The 17,872-nt window shown below is 44.1% G+C and overlaps 1 protein-coding gene across 1 annotated transcript in view; it reads right to left on the bottom strand.

Moving 5' to 3' along the window:
- The window catches only part of LRRC40 (leucine rich repeat containing 40), a 1,512,829-nt gene that overhangs the window by 339,796 nt on the left and 1,155,161 nt on the right, over positions 1 to 17,872 (bottom strand). Inside the window, exon 11 of the mRNA XM_069641925.1 lies at positions 5,250 to 5,357. Coding sequence (XP_069498026.1) covers positions 5,250 to 5,357 — 108 coding nt within the window. The remainder of the gene's footprint in view (positions 1 to 5,249; positions 5,358 to 17,872) is intronic.

Raw genomic sequence — 17,872 nt, 5'->3', positions numbered from 1 at the left:
TTATTTGATTGGTTCCTCTGGTAAATCGTTATCCGTGTCTCAAATGTAGTTACCAAGACAGATGTGGAATCTGTGTCCCTTGCGTCGCCGTCTGATTTTGATAATTCAACCTGTTCCAGGTCTTCCCGTCTGGGAATTGTTTGGTGCTCCGATGACTCCGCCGGGCAGGGGCCTGCATTCTTAGGGCGGGTGACCTTGCTCGTGGGTGGAGTTGAACTTCATCTGGGTTTTTCCGTAACGGTGACCTTGACCACTGCGTACACTGCCTAGCTATTGAGCCCACTTCCCTTTGTGGGAGAGGAGGTGGTGTTTGCAGATTTGCTAGAAGTTTGTCTAATTAAGCTAGTAATGTTTGCAAGGATGTGAGTACTTGCATAGAGCGGAGCATCTGCAGGTCTATGCTGGGGCCTGCAACAGGCTTTGGGACTGGTACCAGCCCTTGTATGATATGATGTGGCTTTTGTAATGCGTCTATACACAAGTGTTTAAAGGTGCGACGAGGCAAGGAAGGGGGTACAGAGGGAGGACAGAGAACGATCTTACTAGGCCAAGTGCAATTGAGATTGCGCAAGTGCAGGGGAGGGGGAGAGGGGAAACGTGCCAGGGGAAAGGGGAGGGGGCTGTGCTGTGCATGGGATCAAAACAATAACAAGAAATGCTGCCAGCAGGTGGCAGGTGCAAGGGTAAGTGCAGACAGCAGGTGTCCAAAAGTGCAGATAGGGGGACTGTAGGGTTACAGATACAGACCCAAGTGCAAGGGTTGCCGGGAGGCAGTGTGGGTGTGCAACCGTGCAAGCAGGAACAAGGGGCCAGAATCAGACGGTAGCCAGGTGACCAGTGCAGTATCAGACAGGAAATCAGTTGGAGAGAGGGAGGAAGAGAGAAGGCAGAAGCAAAGAGGAAGGTCTTGTGGTGCTTCCGGGACCGGAGATGGTTCTGCTCAAGTTTCAGAGAGGCAGGGAGGCTGTTCCAGAGGGAGGCCCCAGCCGATGAAAGATTTACCCCCAACTCGTTGCTTGGAGAAGCGACTGACCCTGAAGGAGTTGGAGAAGAGAAGGAAGGTATTACGAAGAGAGAGTTGGAGGTATTGAGGAACCAGGCCCCAGAAGGCCTTGTGGACAATGCAGAGAGTCTTGAACTTAATCCGTGCAGCCACTGGGAGCAAATGCAGAGATTTCAGTGCTGGAGAGATCCGATCCCTGGGCTTGCAGTCCTGTTTTGGATGAGTTGCAGAGGGTGGAGAGTAGAAGCAGGCACATTTAGAAAGTGGCTGTTGCAGTAGTCCAGCCTAGAGAAACCGAGCTCTAGAGACAGTGAGCTTCTGGGGGGAAGGAGAGGAAAGGAAGAATACCTCGGAGGAGGTGAAGTTGGCAGTTTGCCTTCTTAGAGACGTCAGAGATGTGAGGAGAAAATGACCCTGAGGTTCTTAGCCTCACAGTTGGGAGCAGGAATAGGGCCAAGGGAGGCCGGCCAGAGAGTGACAGGAAAGGAGGTTGCAGGTGTGCCGATGAGGATAATCTCCGTCTTACTGGCATAAGGCCGAGATAGTTGGCGGCACACCACTCCTGGATAGCAGACAGACAGTCAGAGATGAGAAAAGGAGAAAAGGTGGCAGAGGGGAGCCTGAAAATGATTTCAGTGTCATCCGCAAAGCACTGAAAGTTGGAGCAGAGAGCAGCAATGCGGTGGGCGAGAGGTGCCAGGTATTGGTTGAACAGCCAGGGAGAGAGGTTAGACGCCTGGGGAACAAAAAAGGTAGAGAGTGAGATAGAGGAAAGGAAGACCTCAAGTTGGACCTGGGAGGGTTGATCAGAGGGGAACGAGGTCAGCCAGGACAGGGCCTGATCAGTGATACGCAGGGTCATATTCTTCACCAATTACGCTGACGATACTCGGGTGGTGATTGAATTGAGCGGGGACTACAAGAAAGACAGTTCACATTTATCCACAACCTACAACATAGTAGAATCATGGATGGATGCAAAACTGGATGTGTCTAAATAGCAAAAAAACAGAGCTAATGGTATTTGGCTCACACCAAGCTAGAGCCAAACTACCTCTCGTATATGGCTTGTTTCAGATAAGACACCCAAATTCAAGTCTTGAGTAAAGTTAAAACTTTGGGAAGGATGCTTGAAACATCACTGGGACCCGAAGCCCAAGCACAATACATAAAAGAAAACTGCTCTTATTAGCTTAGATTGCTGAAAGCCATGAAACCATATCTTTCGGAAGACAATTGCGCCATCATTGCAGGGGCTACTATACTCTCACGCCTGGATTAAGGCAATGCACTCATTCTAGGTGCTAATAAACAATGACTAAACAGCTACCAACTCATCCAGAACAATGCAGTGAGAATCATCAAGCAAAAGTCAAGATTTGACCACATCAGCGATGCCAGTAGACAGCTTCACTGGCTGAAAGTTGAAGATAGGGTAGCCCTGCCAACATGAGACTGGAAACGAATTACCTGCACTTCCGTAAACAACTGAAAACACATCTTGAGTTAAACCCCACTGTAAAATTATAGTCGGAATGCATGTGTCTCATAAGCTGTCCTCGTCCAACACCTGTCTGTCCTTGTGTTCGTGTCTCTGTGCCACGAGGCTTGCGAGCTACCGGCGCATTAAAAATAAACAAATAAATAAAATAAATAAAATCATGGAGATGATAGAGCAGACGATTATAGACCCCTTCCTTCGCCTGGCTGAATCAGTCATTGGAATCTGAAAATCTGGGGAAGTATTCATGTTCAAATTCTGAGTCGATGACGTGCTGCAGTATCTGATCGGGCATTAGTTCAGAACCCGGCGATAGAGCTGTGGAGAATGCAACTGTTGTGTCTTAACATTGACTTTTGCTGTTGGTTCGTTATCTTTATGTTTTTCTTGATAGGGCACTGACTCAGTTTTCCGTTGATGGGGTAGGAGTAGATATTGCTGACGATATTACAATTGTCGGTGATGTGCCTCTTTGTGTTTCCTTCGTCAGCAAAGTTGAAGAATGGTGGTGAGGTGCAATTGCCGTTATCGAAATGTTTACGACTACAGTTGGTGACTTTTCCTTCACTGGGGATTGGTGCTTGGGTGAAGTTTTACCAGTTTACGCATCAAAAAACATTTACTCATCAATGGCTTGGTCGTATTTGCCCCTTCAGTATTCATTAATGAGCATCCTGTTGGCTGTGTTGTGAACAACTTTGTCGATGGTGTTTTGGATCCGCTTGCATGGGCGATTGTCAACGGTCCCGTTGTCGAGTCAAAGACCTTTGGTGATGGCGCCTTGAGTCCGTGGACGATCGTTGACAAGTCTTTCGTCGTCGAGTTGTGACCTTTAAATGGAATGATATTATCAACAGAACCTTAACCGTAGTTGTTGAGACTTGGGTAGTCAACTGAGTTTCATTCGGACACCCGGCGGGTTTATGCCTTTTAGGAATATCTGGCCTTTGCAATAGTTCCTCTAATCTAGACCCCTTTTGAGGTTGGTAGAGGACGTTTAAAGGTGTTTGTCCTGCTGCCACAGGTTTTGAGGACTCTGCCTCAAAGGGAGAGGGAGGTGTACTTGCTCACAGTGAGCCAGCACAGCAGCCTCCTATGCCTGTCTTAGTGTTTTTGCATTAAATCTTTGGCATCTCTCTTTATAAATCTGCCTGCTTCTACTCTCTGCCCTCTGCAACCATGCAGAACAGGACTGCGAGACTTGTCCTCAAGCCCAGGGATCGCATCTCTCCAGGACTGAAATCTCTGCACTGGCTCCCAGTGGCTGCGAGGATTAAGTTCAAAACCTTCTGCATTGTCCACAAGGCCTTCTGGGGCCTGGGGCCTCAATACCTTCAACTCGCTCTTCCTAAATATCTTCTTTCTCAAGATCTTCGCTTATCCGCCTCCAACTCCCTCAGGGTCAGTTGCTTCTCCAAGCAACGAGTTGGTGGTAGATCTCTTTCTTCAGCTGGGGCCACCCTCCGGAACAGCCTCCCTGAAACTTGAGGAGAACTATCTCCAATTCCGGAAGCACCTCAAAACCTTCCTCTTTGCTTCTGCTTTCCCTCCTCCTCTCCCCTGCTGAACTCCTGGCTGAAACCGAATCTGCACTGGTCAACTGGCTACCCTCTGATCTCTGACCCAGGTCCCCTCCCCGACCAGTTGCACACCTGCACTGCCTCCCTGCCAACCCCTGCACTTGGGGACTGTTTTCTGTATGCCTACAGTGCCATACCAGCACTTGACACCTGATGTCTGCACTTAACCTTGCCATTAGCTGGCCGCACTCTTTACTTATTGCTTTTATTTATTCTATTTATTTTTACTGTCGACCCCATGTACTGCACTGCCCCCTCCCCCTCCGCACCTTTCCCCTTCCCCTTTCCCTTGTACTTGCGCGATCTCAATGTTACCTGGCCTAGTAAGATCATTGTCTCGGTCTTCCCTCTGTTCCCCCGCCCCCTTGCGTCGTCGCGCCTTGAAACACTTGTGTATAGGCGCATTATAAATGCCATATCAGATCAATAATCCATGGTGTGGTTGGGATGTAGACAATAAATACATTTTTTAAGATTATGCACGTTTTGTATGCCACATGTGACACATTCTTTAAATAAAGAGTTCTTAGATCGGCTCTCCATGCTGTTAAAGTACAAATCTATTGACTTATCTATTTTATCTGTCTCTTGTGAAATATTTCTATGGTTGAAGTTTTTCTCTCTGTAGAACGGTGTGAGGACTCCTCTAAGCATAACGTGGGGTTAGAATCTGAAGATGGCCTCTAGACCATACGGGTGGGGGGCTTGGTACTTGACGTCCAATTGGATGGGGCTAAAAACACCCATAATGAAGTGGACAGACTACAAAACACTCCCGATTTTTCCTTTATAATAATAAAGTAGCAAGTGTGTAACTGAGGATTCCCAGCCTGACGGGGTATGTTGAAAGCATGTGAATCTATGAAAGATCCAATGCTGGAGAAATATGGATGCTCCCAATCTTGCCCGATGTCCCTTAAAAAGATGCAGCCATTGTAGCAGATTTGCTAGTGCATTCTTCGTCACCACCCCCAATATTCTGGAATGCATACCCATCGTGTTGCCCAATTCAACAGTAAACCTTAAGCACATCAGAGTAAATGCTTCACTTAATTCAGCGTTAGTCTTTTTTGTAAACACCTTATTAAAGGATTAGTCAAAATGAACATAAGACGACTTACCGCAAACTGTACCTAAAAAAAGAGCCTGTGCAATTAAGACATACCTCTGAGGAACCTCTGTAAGCTGATTTTTGCTGAAGTTTACAGTAGTGATTGAAATATTTTCTACTGCATTGAAAATTTCATTTGGAATGCTGGTTGCCTGTTTTTCACTAAAAGAAAGGAATTTTAATTGCAAAAGAGTCAGTGCTTGATTACAAATGGAAAAAGAAAAATGATAAACATTGCTACCTACAGATTTCATAAAAATACAGTGAAAGTACTTTTAGGAAATATGGTAACAGCATGTGGACAAGGGCATGAAATGGTTTGCTTCTGGCTATACATTAAAAGTGCCAATCCTCATTTGAAATATGATTATGGTGGAGCATGCCAGGAAATAAAGCACAAAACATTTTTAAAACCGTAGCTTACATTGAAACTGTAAATCCATCATAAATATTTCAATCTATACCACTTTAATTTGAGAGAAAAATGTCATAAAAGCATTATACAATTCATAATACAAGACAATTCGTCAATCACCACATATCACAGAGTCATAAAGAAGTGCAATCAAGAGTCAGAAGAGTGACAAATAAGGTCGAACAAAAAGCAACATGGGTGCAACACAATCTCCTCGTGAGGAGAGAAATGGTACGATACAAACAATTCATCCCACTGGAAGGAGCCTGCATTTCTTAGCAAGGAAGCTAAAAAAGAAAGTCTTATGACCTCCAATGCAAAACGCCCAATTGCTAGGCTGTCCACTGTCACCCGATTATTTTTTCAAAAACATTTTCAACCATTGAGGAGCAAATGGCACAAGCAGCTTGATCATAAAGGGATTGTGGTGATCCAGTGAAAAAAATACTGGTAAGGGAATGTCCACACCAAGGTTAGAGAAACAGTACATTATTGAATGGTAAGTGTTACTAACCTCACAGTCTTAATGCCCTCTTGAGAACTGCCCTTGACAGGTCAGACATTTGTACTGCTAGGTGATTTGGAGAAGGTTTGTGGCAAATCCTTTTGCCTAACTGTATGGCAGTGTATAATCCTCCGAACATAGGAAAAAGAGAAACTACTGTAACCTCTTCCATTTGCAACTGTGGTAGTTCTAGATTTCCACCAGAATCTCGAAACAGCCAGTATTTTCCTTAAACCGGAAACAGAATGCTATATTTCTGACTTGCGGCCTTTAAACCAGCGAGTCAGAAAATGTGTGCTCATCTGCACAGATAAAACATGCACAAACAGTGGAGCTCTCTGTTCAGGCCCTTTCAAATAGTTATTTGTACTTTCAAAACGGTATAATGTAGTTGGCTACGTACCAGGGTCATCAGAGCGCAAATCGCCTAAATCTATTCTCTACTCAGGAGAAGGTCCTTTGTCCAAGCCATTAGTCTGTGAATGTTATTGTCGATGTTAGGACAGTTTTTCTAAAGTTGTACTAACACTTCATAAAACCAGACATCTGAGGCAATACATAAGCGCCACTCTTAGTATAAGGCTGCACCACCTGAGAATGAGGTGGCATGGACAGAGCAGCCAGGCTGATTTTAGGAGGGAGGGCTGTAGCTTCGTACAATGAAATTGTAGCATACATTTGGTCCAAAGAAACACTGAAACACTATGTATTGTAAAAATGATTTAAATAGAAGTAGACCAAGATGAATCCTGGGTAAATAAGTACCATCACATTATATACAAAAACACAATTATAAAAACCAACTCAATACTTAAGAGATACAACCCAAAGTATAACTTTATTAAGAATGCAATAAATAGTCAAGGTACGTCAAACCTATTACACATTCAGAATGCAATCAGCTATTCTTGGGAAGTAAAACCAGGGTATATATACTTTTTGAATACAGTTAGTATTTCAAGGGTAGTGAAATCACAAACCAACTCTGTTACAAGTATTCCTTGCAACCTTACTTTTTAGAACTCAATTCAGAGTTACTAAATCACCTCCTATATTTTCAGGATTGGCCTTAAGCTACTCAGTGACAAGTATTAATACACACCAACTATTTTTGAACGCACTAAGCAAATCAGGGTCAGTAAAACCCTGTAACACTTAAGGAAAACAGCAGTATTTCAAGTTAAGTAATGGACCCTGTGACTATTTTGGAAATGGTTTAAGCCAATTCACGGGAGGAACACCCAGTGTTACAAGTATACATTTCTCAGTAGTGGTACACAAATACCTGGAAAAGGATGAACCTACAACTACATTTAGGATAACCTTCAGTTATACTAGGTGAGTAAGACCTAATGTAATAAACTATTACAGTTGCTTTTTCTGATCAGTGGAACACAGACTAAAGTAAGTAACACACTAACTTATTTTAGGATGGGACAAGGCAGACCAAGGTTAGTAAACCCACAATACACTTATTAAGAATTGCTAGCTAGTTAAGATAAGTAAAACCCAAGGCAGACTTATTCTAAACAGGCTATACAGAAGGTTAGGGGAAGCAAGGCCCAGTTGGGGAACTTACACATTCATTTCCAAATAGAAATAGTAAAGTGAAGCCAAAAAGTGAAACCAACAGCATACATTTTGGGAAGTGGGGAAATCAATTCACAGGTGAGTAAAATAACCTTATATATACTTTTCAGAATGGCAAAAAACATTCAAAGGACAGTAAGAACTTTAACTGTTCATATTTCAGGAGGGAAGGTTACCAAACCAACTCTTTCAAAAGTAAGTGACTAAGTAACTTTTTAACACAAGACAGAATATTGTTCTTATCCAGTCCTTCCCTAGTCTATTGCATGAGTTCTCTCAGAGGCAGAAGAGGGATCCTGACGGTCTAGGTGTCAGCAACAGGCAGGGTGAAATAGGGTTCAGTTGCAGGAAAAGCCAGAGTTCCTGAGGAAGTCTCTTCAAAAGAAGTAAGTAGTTCACTCAAGAGTTAGTTAGGGTCCAGGAACTTCAGAGACGACAACCTAGAAGGATTCCACCAGTGGGCCTGTGTGAACTAGATGAGGATTCCCAATCACATGAAACACCCCAAAAGCTACACAGGAATCGCACAAGGCTTCAGGTAAGTAACACCCAAGTCAACACAGTACCTCATCACAGAAGAGTAGTTTGCAGCTGGACGTCTACAAGACCTGCAGCCAAAAACCTGGTCAATTAATTCCTTGTCATGAAGGCAGAAGACAGGAAACAGGAAGGGATTTTGCAGAAGGGATCAACGGGGAAGGCTCCAAGCAAGAGTGTCTGTGTGGCGGGATGCAGCTCTGGTTTTGGTGTTTTTTTTTTCAGGAGCCAGGAAAAGACTGAATATCGCTGGACGGATTCTCGTCATTTATTTGGGTCCAGCACTCTGGAGAGGTGACTTTTTGGACTTCAATCCAGTCTCTGAAGTTCCAGCGGGATGCCACCAAAGATTCAGCACGTTTTGGAATTCGAAAGACTGTGCACCGCACATTGACTTGAAGTCCAAGGGTATTGGGGTATTGCAGCCCTGCAAGGTCGCAGCATGATGTGGGATGGCTCGAAATGCAGGTCTTCTTGAGTCCAGTGAATCTCATCAGGCTCTGGGTCAGGCCGTCATTTTTGGGACACCCCCCAGGTCAATTGGAAGGAAGGGTTACAGCAGGCTCCAGGTACATAGTAGGCTCTCTGGTTGCTGGAAATCGCTACAGCTGTCTTCTCTTCATCTTCCTCTTTGGTTTCAGTACCAGTGGTTGACTTGTCAGCAGCTTCCAGGTTCGGAGTATTTAACAGGAACTACAGCACAACTTCTGCAATCTCCCCCTGCAATTTACAGAAAGGGGTGGGCTGGCTGACCAATCAGGACAGCCAGCCCCCCACTGGTAGTTGGTTCCTTTCAGGCAAGGTGGAAGACAAAGGGTTGCAAAGTTGTGGACTCCTCCCTCGTTTCCTGCCTTCTCGGACACTCTGGAACCTGGGTGGGGAATACAAAAGATTTCAGCCGAAGACAAACTTTCCACTGAGGACGTTCCTGCCTAGAATGGCAGGGGGAAGACTCAGAAACAGCAAGCATACAAGAAATGGTAAAAAAAAAAAAAAAAGGAGCCCACCATTTTAGCAAAATGGTGGCCCTTCTGTGCATTACCGAGGCTGAATTAACAGCCTGCGAGTAATAGTGACTAAAAGTCATAAAAGAAATTACACTGCCACCAGTTAAGCAAGAAAGGGGCAACCCAGCCTAAACCCAAAAGAGTAGAAAACTATAACTTCAACAAAACACCATGGAGAGACAAAAAAAGTCACCCATAAAAAGAGTAAAGACTATGTGAGAGGGGGAAATGATTCCCTTCACCTAAGCACAAGGTTGACACAGGTCAGGTAGATTTAACATAATTATGAAAATCTTACCGAACAGTCGAAGAGCAGACAGTTTAAAATAAAGGCATCTTCTAGTCTCCTGCTGCCAAAAAACGACTGCCTCTAAGCGGAATAGGGTTACATGTAGATCAATTAACTAATTGTCTCTGCACACAATTCAAGCCTCTTTGCATCACTGAATGAGAATCATCCTGCCCATCATTAATATCCTTATTAGTGTCACTGTTTGGTTCAGGAGCTACACCCAATAAGAGGTGCAATAATGGATCCAAATGATGAGACAACATGGATGGGAATGGCTGAAAGTTCCCTGGGAGATGGGGTTCTCAGGTGGTAGAACTTGCTATGTTGCATTTTCCCTTGCTCTCTCTTTGGAAGACAAATGTAAAACTGAAGATGCTATGTGCCAAATAATCCTGATTGCTCCACAGTGGTCTAATCAGGTTTGGTTCTCAAACTTGCCAACTTCACTCACTGGTCTTTTTCTACCATTACTATCTTGTAGGCAACGAAAGGTCTTTGACTCTTGCCACAATTGCTTATAGGGCTCAGTTCTTGAAAATGTAGATTATGCTAGTCTGCAACTAAAAATGTGGTTCTTACTGAGACGGGAAGCAGACCATCAGAAAACAATATCAAACAAGTTGCCTTGTTATCAGTATTGGGATTATGAAGATATGAATCCAATTATATGTTTTTAGACACTCATTTGTTTTATAACCTTGTTTCTACATGCATATGGCTGTAGTTGGTTTGTGTATGCATTTTGGCAGCAGAAATGTTTAAGATTTACATGGACATCGTTGGGTAGGGAAAACATTTTCTGTTTTAATGCCTTTTTATTCCCTTTTTAGTGGCAGTTGGACCAAAAAGGAGGATTAGCTAATTGCAAGTTTTTATGTTTGAAGAACCAGCTGTGACTTTCATTAGGGATAAGGTGGTCTTAAGCACTTCTCTTTTCTTGCTTCAAAGCTGTCATTTCTTATTCATCATTAGTAGCCGGTGCAGTGTTTTTCGCTTCACACAAATTAATCGATTGGTACATTTGCAAGCCTTACCAGACGTCCCTCGCGCCAGTCGTCGTCTTTTTATTTTTCAGGTGACCATGGAAAGGGAGAAGGGACCACACAGAGTCCCTTCTCCATGGTGGCCATTTTTTATGTTTACTTTTTTTTTCAATGTAAATGAATGGCTGCCATGGAAGGGGAGAAGGGACTACTAGTAGTCCCTTCTCCCCTTCCATGGCAGCCATTTTCTTGTTTACTGTGGCCACCACGGAAACAGAAAACGGACTACGTCCGCAGCCGGGAAACAAAACCCATTAGTACACCGGTCTAACGAGCCGGGGTACTAATGGCAATAAGCACCTCAACTGCGGGACATTACCGCCTACAGTAATGCCCCCGGGGCATTCGTTAACTGTGGGCCCCGGGGGCATTACCTTAGGCGGTAATGGCCCGCCGTCTCGGGGCTTATTGCCTCAGTAAATTTTGTTGGTTACTTTATTTTACAAATCCAAATAATTTAATCAGAGAAGTCTCCATAACCTACAGGTTGGAAGGGCGCTTAGTTTTATTTAGAGAGGAGAAACAGTTTTACTTTTGGGGATACCTCTTCTTAAAGAAGCTATGCAAAAAATATTTGTCACTGTGTTAGTCCTTATTAAAGCAGTTTTTGTACCACCCTCTGTTGACGATGGTACCACCCCTACTCCTACGGGGAAAGTGAACATACCTGACTAAAAAGGGAAGTCCCACCTTTCTTATGGAAGGCTGCAAGGCTCAACTCTCAGGTCGGGATAGTAGGTTGACACAGAGCTAAAATTAACCACACTAAATTCCATAAAAAATAAAACCCAGATGTACTGAAAAATATATCCGCAATGCCCTAAAAACACTTCTGTTCACCTAACCTGGATCCTCTTTGTATTCTATGCATGTACGTTTGTATGAAAATGTCATGATGTTAACTACGCTTTGGTCTCCCCATGGGCCCCATGTAACGGGACCAGCACCCTGATGCTTCAGGGCTTGTGTGCGCTCTGCAAATGAAAATAAATTAACACATATAAAACAATCAATTCAAATAAGTACTTTGGGTATTAACATATGGATTAAAATATCAGCATGCTATCAGAACAGTAATGCCATTGCGAGGACTCTCCTAATCCCAATGTCTATATGTGGTCCCTCTACGAGAGGTGAGCACATAACGTAGAAACACAGGGTGTGGGGAAAAAGCAGGGAACCATACAACCGAACACGCAGGTAAGGGCACTATTGGCCTGCACCATTAATTACAGTGTCCTAAACACGTAAACAAACCCTAGCATATTTTGAAGGACTTGGACCCAATGGTCAGCACCTAACATATATGCTAGGGTATGGCATCAAAAAGGGAAATACACAATGTACCAACAGAAAACTATTATTAAAATCCTCAATCATTTAGACTCCCAGGGCACTTTATAAGTATTAATGCACAGTGACATACAATAAACATTATAACTCCAGGAAAATGAAACTGTTGTAAACCACAGCCAAAGGTTTCCAATAATCAATAAAACATTTTAACAACAGTTACCTTCCTTTAACATTTCAGTGACAAACATACACATTGTTACCAGATATAGTCAGTGTTGCAAGTATATTTACCATGATAGAAATTCATGGTATGACTATATAATGGGTATACAATCACAGGTAAGTGCAAAAATGATGCACCTTGGTTCAGAGCTCAAAACTCTAGAGAATCGAGGAAAAATGTCCATGGGCAGGTAAGTACCCCATAGTATATTTAGTTCCAATTTAAGTTCACAACTCCATTTGAATTAATGGGATAGGTTTAAGGGACATGCGCTTATATGGCGGTAAGTGTGATTTACCCCACAGGTGCAGATGTTGCAATGGGGACCCTGTGATGGGGGCCACAGGTGACCCCAAAGTAACCTTCGGGTCCCCTTTGGCCCAGGGAAGGCAACATAGGACTCCAAGGAAGGCTTCCAGAAGTCAGGCGATGGGCCCAGGATCCCAGAAGGTGGTGAAGAACACGAGCACCCACAATAGAAGCCTATGGGAAATGGGGTAAAGACTTGCCTCCAAGGAATCTCCACCTCTGATCAGAGAAGGGGAGGGGGGCACCGGAAGATAAGTATCTTGAAAAATCGCTTTCCTCCAGACCCTAAGTACTCACATTGGTGGCTTTGGCGAAAATGGTAAAGAGTAAACGGCTCTTTTCCACAGGTGCAGTTGTTATGATTCGGTTCTTCAGAACTATTACCTGGATCCAACATAGATCTCAGCAACCAAGGAAAGGGACAAAAGCTCTTCTTAGTTTATGTACCTTCAAGCCAGAAGTGAAAATCAGTCTAGAAAAACTTCAGGAAGAGGGAACCCGAGAAGACTTCCCCCAGCAGCTCGATGCACACACTAAGGCTCTCTCAGACATGCAAAGCTCAAGATCTGGCAGGCAGTTGAGGCATCAACCACCTTCTAAACATAAGCAGCAATCCACGGCCAATTAAAGCATTCTGGCGGTAAGCAGTATATGGTGGCAGGAAACAGCACAGCCAGTGCTCCTGGCGAAGAAGGTTTGACCCAGCAGATTTGGGGCGATAGTAGGAGACATCAGGGGGCACAGACTGGACCTTTAGAAGCATAAAAAACCAAACCAGGATATGCCAAATCCACTGTACCTTAACATTTGAAGTGCTGGCCAAGACCTGCTTCCTCCTCGTTGCAGAACAGAAAAGTAAGGGAGTGCAACAGGGACAGGACATAACCTGGAACAAAGAGGCTAAACAAAGAGCCCGCCAGCCAATCACTAAAAAGTGCATGGGGGCGGGGGGTGTCAGTCTATCAACCATACCAGTAAATTTGATTTGGAATTTATATAGCGCAAATCCCGTGGGGGAACCAAGCGGCAAGCCACATCTCGTTCTCTAAAATCAATCAATGATTCTATCTTCCTTAGATAAGGCGATTGGCAGTTCCATGCACGAAGGCCGGCCACAGAGAAACTTCAGTCCCCCAAATGGCCAAATCTAGAAGTGGGGACCACCAGTTGATTTTGGGTCATAGACCGCAAGGGTCTATTGGAGGTGTAGGTTTGAATCTTAGCAATTAAATAGGGTGCAAGGCCATGTAAACATTTGAAGACCAAGCACAAGAGCTTAAAGTGGATCCTTTGATGGACTGAAAGCCAATGAAGTTTCTTCCCAAATTCAGAAACTGACCTTTTCCATGGTAGGAAGAAGACTACACATACTGCTACATTTTGTGCCACTGCAAGTCGCTACAACTGGTATTTAGGGCATCCTACGGGGATGCCGTTGCAGTAGTCCAGCCTGGCATTAAAAAGTGAACCCACCACCGTTGCTCAATCCCCTTCTGAGATGAGAGGAAGAAGTGGTTTCAACATTTTCAGTTGGAAATATACTGATTTAACCATTTGGTTAACATGCTGATTGTACCCCCATGTCTGACTGCCAAATGCACCCTAGCTTCTTGACAGACTTTGTACTTTGAGATATTTCCAAATATCGAGAGGCATGGGACCATTCTTCTTCTTGGAGCCTAAGATAATTATCTCAGTCTTGTTGGGGTTGAGTTGGAGATTATCCATCATTTATACTCGACTTGCCTCTGCACACTTCTGGATGTTCTCTACTGCCTCCGCTGGTTGTCTTAAGCTGACGTAGATCTAGTATCGCCCGCATATGGTTGGTCAGTAGGTCTGCCTCTTAGCCTTAGCCACCCCCATTGGAAGTGAAAGGGAAAGTCCACAAAGCTATACTAGCCTAAACCAGTTAGGAGCAACATGGAGGCCGACATTGTGGGCTCACATGGTAAGAAAGACCATTTTGAAGCCACCTTGTGGTCATCTAGACAAAGGAAAGCATTGGAACACAAAATGGCCTAGAGCAGGATTTAAAAAAAACATTGGTACTCCCAATGGCTACTAAAAAGTTAAAGTGAGCTACCCTCAGAGCGTGCTGCCGCTCTTTTAAAAACATTTTTTTTCTTCACAATATAAGGAAACTGGGTCACTAACAGCATTCAAACAATCTGTAGCGTTTTGCTGCCCCCCACAGTATACATATTTCTCTGATACCTAGAGATTCCCACACTCATAAGTGTACTTCCATGTTACATCATGTTCAGAATTTGTGTTTTGTGGACACCATTGTTGCATAGTCTCCTCTAAAATAGTCCAGAATTTCTCCCCTGAATTTATTTGCTTCTCCACAGATCATATAGGTAAGCAATTTTAATGCCACTATCTCCCACAGCTTATGGAGCCATTCTACTATCGTAGGGGGATTTGTCGGTTTCCATTTCCTGGCTAACACCAGCCACCCGGTTATCAATAGAACTATCAGGGCTCTCTTCTGAGATTGTGTGGCATACAGGGCATCAGGATCCAACATACCACACAAAGCCACTCTCTTACAGTAAGTGTATGCATACCTGGCATCATCCGTCGGATCTGATCGCTTATATCTTCCCAAAACCACTGAATCTTTGGGCAGTCCCACCAGATGTGTCTCCAATCGCCCCTTCCGGAACACCCCCTCCAGCAATCCTGGTACTTGGTTTTATACATTTTATGAAGTTTTCCCAGTGTATGGAGCCATTGCGTCATGATCCTATACCAAGCCTCTCTGATTTTGATCGATATTTTTAATTTCAGGATATTTCTCCATAAAGCTTCCCATCTCCATAAAGCTTCCCAATACTCTCTCGGAATGTCCTCCCCCAAGGGTTCTCTCCAATTTGGTTTATGTCCAAGACTGTTGAGGCTCAGCCTCCTGTAGTATCGATTGTAATTTAGAGACTAACCGTTTATCTCCGGAATGTGTAGTTATAAATGTTTATAACAGAGATAGCGGTCTCATTTCTGCCTGTCTTATTTCAGGTTGCATCAACCAGTGTCGCAGTTTAGTGTATTCGAATCTATCACCTTCCCTCAAGCCCATTTGCTGCTTACAGTCCTAAAATGTCGCTATCTCTTTCTCCCAAACCCTATCTCCCAACTTTCTACATCCCTTTTCACGCCACCATTTAAACTTCCCCTTCTCCATCCTGGGATAGAGTTGGTTGTACGCCATTAAGATGGGGATTGGGCCACAGTACATGAAATGGGTACAGCTAATATATACTGAACCGATGGCTAGAGTACACACAGGGAGTATATACTCAGATAAGTGGCAACTGTATAGGGGCACGAGACAGGGCTGCCCACTGTTCCCAATGCTATATATTATAGCGGCGGAGCTGATGGGGGATTACTTGAGACAGGAATATGGTAATGCAGGTACAGATATAGGAGGAATGGGGGGGGGGAAAGCATGTGGTGTCCATGTATGCAGACGATATGCTGCTGTATCTGTGCAACCCGAAATTAAACCTGCCATACATCCTTGAGGTATTGGACAATTCTAGTGTATTGACCTGTATTAGAATAAGTCCTTTAGGTACTTGGGGGTTAACATTCATCGAGACCCTACACAGGAACACAAACTAAATACAGTACGGGGCAAGAATAGGTTGGTGAAATCGATGGAGTTCTGGAGTAAGCTACCCCGGTCGGTGATGGGCAGAGCAGCACTTCTAAAAATGGTGCTGCTGCCCAGACTCCTGCATTGCTTTGGGAATGCCCCGTATAATATTCCAAGGCAGTTCTTCCAAAACTTAGCGAAAATATGCAGGGGGTTCCTATGTCGAGAGGGGAGGAACAGAGTGGCTCTTAGCACATTGCAAAGACCGTACGAACAAGGCGGGTTAAAAATACAAAATTTGAGCTGTTCTTTCTGGCGTGCCAACTACAGCATGTTGTGCAATGGATGGCTGATGACCCCACGACAAAAGCAGCGCTGTTACAACCGGTTTTTAAAAAGAAGGTATTTGAGAGACCTACTTTGGATTTCCACAAGGGTGCAAACCGGTTACCCTTACTTGGTAGAACTGGGCATCCAAGTTTGGAAAAGGACTGCGGAATTATGGGGATGAAGGATCCGCTTTCGCCGCAGGTCCAGATAGTGGCAATTCTGGAGGACAAACCAGGCAGTAGGGCGGAATGAAAGAGGGCTGATGCGTTTGGGACAGTACACGAGGGACAGTTTCTGTTGCATAGCACGGTGTTGAAGGTACTGAGAGATAGATGGCCGAATAGCAATGGTGAGACCATAGAGAGTGAAGATATTGAGAACCTGCTTGCAGTGGCAGAGGGTGTTCATGCCATCTCTAGGATCTATGAAGTACTGATAGACCGGAACTCGAGAACACAATTGAAGTGCAGGGAGAGATGGGAAATGGAATTGGGGAAGATGTTTGAGGACAAAGAATGGAAAGGGGTGCAGTTGTACTATACAAAGGTCTCTAGGAACGCCAGGCTACAGCTAGGGATGTAACGGTATTACGGTATACCGTTAAAGATACCGTGAACCACTTAATCGAACAATAATAACCGTCACATTGTTTATACCGGTATACCGTTCATACCGTTAAGTGTGCTTTTCAATCTAATTTGGAAAGGCTGCAGTAAGCAAGTGCTGCACAGTCTTGGTCTTGCAGTGTTGGATGTGTCGTCTGCCAAGTAGTTTCAGTTGGAGCAGTTTTTAATGCCATTCCATAAACCACACGTGCCTGACACAAAATCAATATGTTAAGCAATAGGAAGGATAAATACAGTGCCAAGAAGGAAGAGGGTTTACTTTGGGTTGGCGGCTTTGGGGTTTACATATTTATAATGGATAATGTTTTCTAAACATATGACAATGGGGGTTTTCCCTGGTTCCATCATTGAATTTACTTATAATTAAGTATAATTAGTCTCGTTAGTCTCTGTAGTCTCTGTGGGTATTCCCTGCTGCCATACCAAAGGGTAACATGTCCGTGATTACTGAACACCTTTTCGCCCACAAGTAAACTAAAGGCTGTAACATAAAGAGCGTGTGTGTGTGTATGCGCACAAGTGTATACTACCATTAGCCTTCATTGATCTGTGGCATGCAGGTTATCAAGATGGCAACATGTTCATCTTCACCAGTAGCCAGTGGGGGAGCTAAAAGCCTAAATGACCACTTAAGAAAAGCTATTCAGTTTGCTTTGCCAGTCGCAGCAGTGCTCCCCCCTGCTCCCCTCCTCTCCTCTCCTCTCCTCTCCTATCCTCTCCTTTCCTCTCCTCTCCACACGTGTGTTTGTGTTTGGTGGAAGCAAGGGGTGGCATTTCAGTGGAAAGTATGTTGAAAATCCCAATTCTGGGTCTGGTTGCCTGGTTTTGTTTGTGATGATAAATCTGACAATTTATGACCTTTTAGAAAATATTAGTTAGCTCCACCTGCTATACCGCGAT

This window comes from Ambystoma mexicanum, chromosome 1q (assembly GCF_040938575.1).
Source record: "Ambystoma mexicanum isolate Mex_15411 chromosome 1q, UKY_AmexF1_1, whole genome shotgun sequence".
Taxonomy (NCBI): Eukaryota; Metazoa; Chordata; class Amphibia; order Caudata; family Ambystomatidae; genus Ambystoma; species Ambystoma mexicanum.
This window is presented reverse-complemented; position numbering and strand designations above follow the sequence as displayed.